The sequence below is a fragment of the Protobothrops mucrosquamatus genome, unplaced genomic scaffold, assembly GCF_001527695.2.
Source record: "Protobothrops mucrosquamatus isolate PMUCROS unplaced genomic scaffold, P.Mucros_1.0 scaffold1760, whole genome shotgun sequence".
NCBI classification, from domain to species: Eukaryota; Metazoa; Chordata; class Lepidosauria; order Squamata; family Viperidae; genus Protobothrops; species Protobothrops mucrosquamatus.
The window spans coordinates 93,510-103,489 of record NW_015387900.1 but is presented as its reverse complement, the minus strand read 5'-3'; the positions used below and the strand labels follow the sequence as shown (position 1 = coordinate 103,489).

The 9,980-nt window shown below is 38.9% G+C and overlaps 1 protein-coding gene across 1 annotated transcript in view; it reads right to left on the bottom strand.

Moving 5' to 3' along the window:
* MRPS6 (mitochondrial ribosomal protein S6) overlaps nt 1–9,980 on the bottom strand; it is a 38,954-nt gene that overhangs the window by 6,634 nt on the left and 22,340 nt on the right. Inside the window, exon 2 of the mRNA XM_015823081.1 lies at nt 5,017–5,156. Within this exon, the coding sequence (XP_015678567.1) occupies nt 5,017–5,156 (140 nt within the window). The remainder of the gene's footprint in view (nt 1–5,016; nt 5,157–9,980) is intronic.

The window sequence follows — 9,980 nt, the reverse complement described above, 5'->3', positions numbered from 1 at the left end:
ATTTATTTAAAAAAAAAAAAATTATTTACAGAAATGCAAGCAAATGAATGAAATACAACTCATTCTCCAAAGCAATCAGTTCCAACTATAACTTTCCAGAAATGTTGGACTACAACTCTGTAGTGGTTTATTGCAGTTGCAATAATAGAAACTATAGCATAATGTATCTGGATGGCATTAGGTCTAGGGGAAAATGTTCTAGAACAGACATGTCAAACTCGCGATGTCGCGCAACGTATCAGGACGGTTTTGCCATTGCCGGCAATGGGGTGGGCATGGCTTCCGGATGACGCGTCCGGTCCGCAGGCCGGCAGTTTGACACCCCTGCTCTAGAAGAACTTAGTGGTATTACCAATGTAGGAGAAAAAGTTCAACTAAATCCCACTAATTCATTGCAAATCCACCGTAATCCTGGTGTTTAGTATATAGATGGGCAATGAAAATATGGGGTAATATTTGTATATTTCCCATCAAAATATCAGTTACAAAGACTTAAGGGAAAAAATGTCACAAAATTATTTGTTCCAGATTAAAAAAGGGGAAGATACCTAATTATACACATATCAAAATTAAAATATATAGATTTTAATTAAAATGTCAAGATTATAAATTTGATATTGATACTGATTTATATCAATATTACATTTTATGGAATTCAAATATATACTAACAAGCTACATTCCCATAAGAGACTTTTAAAAAAATTAATCAGCAACAGACAAGCACCTGGATCCAACCTTTCTCACAACCCTCATGGGAAAACAAGTCTCAGATGATCTAGTGTGACAGAGTGCCCATGGGACAATCTGTTTAGGACAGGGCCAGAAAAGCTCTATGTTTTACAACCACTGAGCTTCAGTTTTTTAAGAATATATCATCATAATTTTTAGGCTCTGCCATCAAACACTTATTAATATCGCTGATTATGAGATTCGGAAGGGGACTAGAATGGTGCCTTGTCTACCGCCTCTCAGGGTTCAAACTGGGTTTCTCAGAGGTACTCAGCATGTCTGGTAAACACACATGGAAAAGATCAAATTACCAATTTTAACATTTGAAACAGAGTTAACCTTCACATATTCTCATAAATATTCATATGCTTTGTAAAATATTGTAAACCCCCATTCTACTTTTAGTATCTAGTTCTAGCATTCAGATGAGCAAAAACTCATCTATATAAAATCTCATCCAGAAGAAAAACTCCTTGTACAGTACCAAACAACAGAATGTAATTTGTTTAATATGCTGGGAAACCTATCATAGGCTACACAATAAAGAACCACAATTGAAGTTCATATGATGTAAAAAAAGACTGGTTCAGATCTAAAGCCCAAATCTATTACAATTTTCTTCTCCACTGCAGATAAAGCCTATCAACAGGATATAAAACAATAATCCTGAAATATTCTGGGCCCCTTTAAGTATCTAGGTCAAGGGTACCCCAACCCCCAGTCTGTGGACCAGCAACCGGACTGTGCAAACAAGTGAAGCCCCATCCGCGGGATGCAGGCAGCACACAAAACCACGCCCCCTCCGGTCCGCAGAAAAATCTTTCTCCATGGAACTGGTCCCTGGTGCCTAAAAAGTTCGAGGCCACTGATCTAGGTGTCAATGTTCAATCTTCCATTTGCTGAATTAATCAAGTGAGCATCTTAACATAAGACATCAAAAAGCATCCCTTGCAATTATCAAATATGCAAGCCAACTATTTAAAGTTTTGGGGTCGGTCTTATATGGTGCTCACTGTGCATCTATAAGAATACATCTAGATTTGAAAGCAGCCAATTAAATCTCCTAAAATCTACAATACACAGTCCTCATTTGACCCTTAATGGTCTCATGCAAATGGAACTAGACTACCCTTCCTTTGGGGCTCGTTTTGAGACCTTGTTGCCTCAGCTTCTGCTCCAAACAAACTTTTCGGTGAACTCTCTTGATTCACCTTATCTTATTAGGTTTGCCTTGTCTGAATAAAATTATACAAATAAATTACTTGACATACAATACTGGAGGGGGGGGGAGTTCTGTTCCAGCAATATACATTCTTGGCCTTCGTGAAACTTTGGCCCAATTTAAGCAGAGTATCTGGGACAAAGACATCCAACTTGACAGAGACAGAGCTTCCGATTCCTGCTATAGTGCAATTTTCCTCTCTTCTTGGACGACACAACAACATATTGTTGTTGTTGTTATCATTATTGTTGTTGTTATTTCATATGGTTAACAGAATACAGCGTTAGTGCATAAAAATTCACAAAGACAGCATATGTATCTAAGTATAAAACACCGGGGCAGAGAATTATTTTAAAAACACACAGTATGAGTGATGAATAAAATTATGAAAAAAATTAAATTATGTATGAGCAATTACTGAAGTGACTAAACCTATGGCCAGATATGTAGATTGTTTAGCCATTGGACATTGGGGTGCAATGTAGATAACCTCCTCGTGGTGCATCCTGGGAAATGTGACTTTGTCATGGCTAAATAGTCTACACACTCCAGCTACTGAACCTCACAAGGGTTTCCCAGCAAGAAGCAGCAGCAGCATGAATACTGAAAACAAAGTACATTTTATTCACCCCACAAAACAAGACTTTTCTCCCTAGTGCAAACTGATATGCTTCTCATTAAAGTGACATCAGGCAGATACACTGGTACCATTACAAAAATCACACTTGTGATTACTCTGATGGAAAAGATTGAAATTATTAAATTCTTGCCACTGTGGATTCAGTAATGAACAGATCTCATATTGCCCATTGTCAGAAAACGTTAATAGTTCATAAGTGACTCTCCTCTTTGGTGATCAATTTTCAGATGCCCCTAAGAAGGTCACACAAATTTCCATCCTATCTCCTATTTTTCTTGATATCTCTATGAAACTATTGGGAAAGATCATTTGCAGATTTGATGCTACTTGCTCTCATTTTGCTGATGATACTCCATAGTACTTATTTCCAAACAGCTGAGAATTTTATCTCTCAAGAGCCTCAACATACTTCAAGAATTGGATGTTAGAGAACATCTGAAGCTGGATATAGGCAAGCAGGCTGCTAACTCTACAGACTGGACCACAGGGTTGGGATGATATTGCTATTCCGAATGGGATCACATTCCTTCCTTAAAAGAAAATGGAGGCGAGGGAGCAATCCTCCGTGATCCAGCATATGTACTAGATAACCATATAACAGTGGCAAAAAAGGTCTTTTCTCAGCTTCAGCTGATTAACAAATTATGTCCTCCTGGAAGAGGCCTAGTTTCACATAGATAGGGACTAGTAATTTCAAGGCTGGATTAACACAGCGCAACCCTTGAAAACAGACCATAAATTGCAGTATGTGACAGCATTTGTAGTAAATGGTACTCCAGGAAGTGCCTTAAAACCCCATATTGAAACATTTACATAGGTTGCCAGTTATCTCCCAAGTCTAATTCAAGTTGCTAAATTGGTGTAACTTAGGTCCAAAATACATGCATGACTTCCCAATCCTCTACTGACTGCCCCATATTCTAAGATCCTGAATGGGACCATGGATACATTTTACGTGGAGGAAATTCTATTTTTTTTTAACATGGGAACAGTACTGCAGAAAAGATTCCCAATGAACCTGAAGGTGGCCCCATTAGAGTTTAGAAGGGAACTTAAACCCAAGCATTTTAACTAGGTCCTTTACAGAGTTTTAGAGTGTTTAATATAGTTTTAATGCTGTTTTCAAATTTCAGAATCTTTAAAATTGTAAGCCACTCATAGTTTTTGGAATAGTTGGTAAGGGTGTTATTTTTATGTTTTCAAATAAATTGTAATGAAACAAGATGATAATGATGATGACGATGACAACAATGAATAGTGGTTAAGGCACCAGATTAGAAAGCGGGATACCGTGTCTTCTAGTCCCGCCTTAGGCATGAAAGCCAGGTGGGTGACTTTAGGTAGTCATTCTCTGCCCAACCCACCTCACAAGGTTGTTGTTGTAGGGAAAAAAGGAGAAGGAAAGAATATTAGGTATGTGCGCTGCCTTGAGTTATTTATAAACAAAAAATACAGGTGAGATAAAAATCACTTTTATTTATTTATTACATTTATTTGCTGCCTATCTCCTGTTGAAACTCTAATAAAATTTTTAAAAAGAAATAAAATATTGCCACTGTCTAAGATATCTGTACTTTCTTTCAATATCTCTTTATTGGAAACTACATCATACTAGATACATTGATAAAGAAAATATACTGAATATATTTAAGAAATTCATTAAAAATGTTAAAAGTACAAATACAGTTGGATTGGCTTCTACTTTCAGGATACCCCTCAGTAGTTTGGCCAGTAGTACCATTTATACGTATCTTTACAAGTAAAAAATAATAAATATCTAGTTTTCCCCTCAAATTTTGTACATTTCATCTAGGTGATACGTTGCAGATCGTTATTCTGATTATTTTCATTATTGAATGTCATCTTTATACAATACTAGTTGCTTAGCAACATTTCTCCCTCCTTATTGAGAGATTGCCTTTCATAAGGCATTCTTAACATTTAAGAGCCATCACAATAAAACATCACCTAAAAGATCAATGTTACATATAATTCCTCAATCTTTCAGCCTTTCCAGACTGGGGGGGGAAGGGGAGAGGGCATGGTTCTGCGCAAACGTGTGCACAGCTCTATTTGTGCGAGTGGCGTACGCGCATGTCACTCACACAAATAGAGTTCATGTGCACACGTTCCCCGCTGCTTGCACAAGTGGGGATGCCCATGTTCATACTCACCTGCTGTTTCCACGGCCCAGTTGCAAACAGCTCACGGCTCACTAGAGGGCTATCTCCTGGAAGTTGGGGACCTCTGGTTTAACCGATCTGGTAGGCATCAGGTTTTGAGACATGGTAGGAGCAGCTGCTAAGGCAATACTCAAGACCCAATTCCAGTATTTTTTTTTCTGTAGATTTCTATGCTACCACCACTTCTTTGGATTATATTCAGTCTAGCAAAATTACATGCAAAAATTTAGTAGCTCATACCCTCCTCTGTTGTGATGCTCATCATGCTTTATTATCTTATACGGCAGCATTCTTTCTCCCAAGTTTTCCAAATTCCTCACCACTGCTCCCCTTTCCAGCAAAGCTTCCACTGTGCGTCTCAGTGTTGCAGCTGTCTCTGGCTTTAAACAGAAGAAAAAACATACATTTACAGTGTAGTCAAGGATCATATATCTTACTTTATTTAATGAAACAGAATTGGGGGAAATGAAAAAATAATGAAAATAGAGAAAATGCAGTGTGTGTTGTGTAAGACATTTTTTGATAAAATGGTTTCAGTAAAACTTACCCATATTGTTATTGTAATAGTTCATGCATAATTGACATTCAATTGACTCATTCAAAAGGCACAAGTAACAAATCTTCAATTTAGTGGATAATTGGGGCCATAAATTTGTCTTTCCAATGTTGAAGAACTAATCTCTTGGCAATAATTAGGGCAAAAAGAGCTCACTCACATTGTTCAACTGTCAATGTTCATGTATTGTAGAAGGTAGATATTTCAAAATAATATGTATAAAGTCAATGGCAATTACTTTTAACTGGCTGGACTAAAAAGGAAGGGGAGAAAAGACAGACGTTAAAGCAAGGGGAAGTCCCAAAAGTTTGATTACTCTCTTAGCCATTTGCAAGAATGTATTTTCAGATTATAGACCAGTGGTGGCGAACCTATGGCATGGGTGCCAGAGGCGGCACTCAGAGCCCTCTCTGTGGGCACGCACGCCGTCGCCCCAGTCCTAGGCCTTCAGCTGGGTTTTATAAAACCTTTTTGCTTTAGGCCTCTGCTGCTGTGTGCAAAAAAAAAAGGTTCCATCAATCAGTCAATTTCAACTTCTTGCGGGGAAAAAAAATCTTGCAGAAGTTGGAATTGATTGATTAAACTTTTTAGTCCCACCCAGTCTGCCGTTACCACCACAGCCACACCCACCCAATGGGCCACGCCCACCCAATGGGCCACACCCACCCAATGGCCACACCCACCCGGCACCTAACGATGCATAAGTGGGTTTTCGGTTGCAGTTTGGGCACTCAGTCTCTAAAAGGTTCGCCATCACTGTTATAGACACATTAATAGCAGTCCCACAAGGAATTTCTCAAAAAAAATTTTTTTGCAATTTAATGGGATTTTAGAGAAAATGTGAATGTAGTCTGTATTCCCAAATCTAACACTTCATATACACAAGTGTAACACTCCATGGTACAAAAAACTGAAAACAAGTTATTCTTAGGTCCACTTTAGTATAGTTAAGAAAATTCAATATTTCAGATCATGGTTGTCCAACCTTTTGGCTTGCCTGGGCTTCATTAAGTGAAGAGGAATTGTCTTGAGCCACATATAAAATATATATAATATGGTTGTCCAACCGTAATCACTTAATAATATTAAAGATTATTATTTTGTGAGGCTGCATTAGCTATCCAAGGCTGCATATGGCTCATGGGTTAGATATGTCTGTTTTATAGACTGATGTGGAGAAGGAAACAGATATTTAAATAAGACTCTAAAACAGGGTTGTCAAACTGCCGGTCCACGGGCCAGTTGCATCATACGAGGGCCGTGCCCACCCCAGCAATGCAAAAAAAGTCACGATACATTGTGACATGGCACGTGACGCGGCGAGTTTGATACTTCTGCTCTAAAGAAACAAGGATATATTTTATCAACATTACTGCATATAGCATCTCCATTCAACTTCATATAGGTACGGTATGTGTTACTTTAGGTTTTTAAACTGAAACATTTAACAGAATCTTGCTGGATCAGACCAAAGATAATCTAGTATAAGATTGAGATGTTTCAAGATAGTAATAGCAATCTGCTCCCCAGTATTTCCACTATATCTATTGCTCTCTGAACCAGAAATTACATGTTGCTTATAGCTAATCACTAAACTTCGGCCCCTGATTTTACCCAATTTTCCAAAATAATGCAAGCTAGAAACTATCATATCTTCAACCCACCACCTATCAGTCTCACTGTCAATCCCCAGAGCTATAGTATAATGAAAGATGGAAACATGATTTCTATCCATTTCATTACAGCATGCATTATTTTCTAATCATTGGTTATCTCTCCCCTCGGCAACATTACAGATAGTCCTTGACTTACGATCACAATTTTTCTGTTGCTAAGTGAGATAATTGTTAAATGAGTTTTGCCCCATTTTACAACTTTTCTTGCCACAATTGCTAAGAGAATCACCGCAGTTAAGTTGATAACATGGGTTTATTAAGTGAATCTGGCTTCCCCATTGACTTTGCTTCTCAGAAGATTGCAAAAGGTGATCAGATGATCCCTGGACACTACAACCATCATAAATATGAACTAGTTACCACCTGACTGAATTTTGATCATGTGACCATGGGGATGCTGCAACGGTCATGTGAAAAATAGTCATAAGTCACATTTTTCAGTGCTGTTTAACTTTAAATGGTCACTAAACAAATAGTTGTAAGTTGAGGACTACCTGTATTTATAACAATAAACTATCTAAATATTTTCTTCTGACCTTTTTTTTTTAAACTAAAGGTACAACTAACTGCACCTGTAAATTTCACCCATCTTTCCCACCTCTACAATATCCTTTTTGGATAAACCAGCCAGGACTGTAAACAGTATTTAAAACAGAGAACTACTACCAGCACTCCTGTTTCAACTCCTTCATGATTCATAAGGAATTTGCCCTTTGCACCCGAGTTGTAATTTTCATTAAATTATCCAACATGATCAAGTTGTTTCATAATTAGTCAAACGCTAGTTTAAAACCCACCAGTGTTTATGTATTGTTAGAGTAAGCAAATTATGGCCCCGCAGCTCCCATTTCTATGCTCATAGAAATGGGAGCTGCGGGGCCATAATTTGCTTACTCTGACAGTACAGGAACCACTCTAACTGGAAAAAAAAAGCAAGATCAGCAGATTGGTTGCCCACCATTTAGAAAAAAATTAGTAGGAATTCTGTGCTTACTCTCTTCTTTACTTATTCTTATCTACTGTCCTTAATTTCTCAGAGGTTTGTAATAGCATGGACCATAGCATCTCATTGACAACTAAAGAAACTGGGTTGCAGTGTTTGTATTCCTGCCTGCAGAACCATTCCCCAAATAGGATTGGAGGGCTTCTGTTCAATACCATGGCAATCATGCAGGGAATTCCATTGCTTTTGGTCTGATCTTCCATGGTGCTGAAGCCTGTATGAAGCCATTGGGAAAGGCTGTCCAGAGTTTTGGAATGAGATTTACAAATGCCTCTTAATTTTGTCTTTTTCATCTGATCCAAATCAACAGAAGAATGCTTGTGGGCTGCGAAGGACCAGATGAAGGCCAGCTGCCTGAAGATGAATCACAGAAAGATGAACATTAGCCTGGAAGTTCATCATCTCTGAGCAGTTCTCCTATCCAGAAACTGTCCTTAACCTAGTATTACATGGAGTGACACTTGCCCTATAGAGCGAAGTACAGGATATATGGCTTCTCTTGGATACCAAATGATCACTGAACACACCTATGGCCTCAGTAGGGAGAGCCTATGCACAGCTTCAGATAGTGAGTCCAATATAGCAATTTATGGATGAAAAAGCCTGACCTTGGCAGTACATGCCCTGGTAATCAAAACTGAATTATTCCATATAATTCTGCCATTGAAGACCATCTGGAGATCACAGGTGGTGCAGGAAACTGTCTAGGGTAGTATACGGTCTCAGAAAATGACCATGTTATCCGTACTTTTCAGGTGCTATCCTGGCTGCAGATAATATATTGGATTTAATTTAAAGTCAGGTACTTACCAGTAAACATCCAATGCATCCGAGACCAGTTTTCTTGTTTTGCATTTCAGAAAACAATAAAACACAAACACACAGAATTGAAGCAGACAAGTGATTCCATTAAAATATTGGTTCACTAAGCTATCCAGAATTATTTTCTGTTAATTCTCAATCCCTAAAAATATAAACAGGTGCTGGAAATTTCAGTTTCAGCTCTCCAGGGACATCACCACCAAGGAAAGTAGCCTATCCTATTTAAAAAGCTAAACTCAATTCCACAGATTAGAATATCATTTTTCTCATCGCTGGAATGGCTTCTGACTCACTCAGAGCAGGCTGGTCTCCATAACTTCTCCAACTGATTCTATGATCTCTGATAATAAGGCATAGTGTTTTCCACATGCTTCTATTCCCCAACTGTTATTAGAAAAGCGGTTTGTCTTCTTTAAATCTTCACAACAAAATGTACATAGGGACTACAGTACATACATTTTGTTGTGAACTACATTTAAAAAGACTCAATAACCTGAAAGTAGGAGTGTTCATTCAAGCTACTAATTAAGTAAGAAGCAACCAATCTTTTAAAGGTGAAGTATGCGGGTTTTTAGATTTTGCCAATTCTCAGCAACCCAAACCAACATCGTCCTACAAGGCAGATACTGGAAGTGACTCACTGGTTTCTGACTTCTGTGAGTTAGAAAACCTTTTCTAAATCAATTAGAGAATTTATTTTCCATATTTGGATTTGCCCCAATTGTGTTTCTCACTTGGTCTAGGAATTCTACATGTTTTTTTAAGATATTCTCTTTTAAGGTTTTTTTTAAGATATTCTCTTTTAAGGTTCCAGATCTCCAAATGGCTGCATGGCGGATCGACTGGATATAGCTCCGTAGGGAAAGCGGAGCCGGCAGCGGGAATGGGGGAGCCTCGGAGGGTCGAAGGCTTAGCCTGGACCCTGATTTAGGGTGCTGGGTCCTCCGGCGGCCGGGAGGAACAACTTACCGGTCACCCCTGGTCTTCCTGAGCCCCCCGAATTCGGCTGAGCTCCCCGGTCTCCTAGGTCCCAGCCTGAGTTAAGGGTGCGGCCTGGTAGCCCGGCGGTGGGGCTCGGCCTGGCTTCGATTCTTGGCCGGAGGAGGAAGACCTGACGGCCCGGCCGCGGCCTGGGCGGCGAGAGACG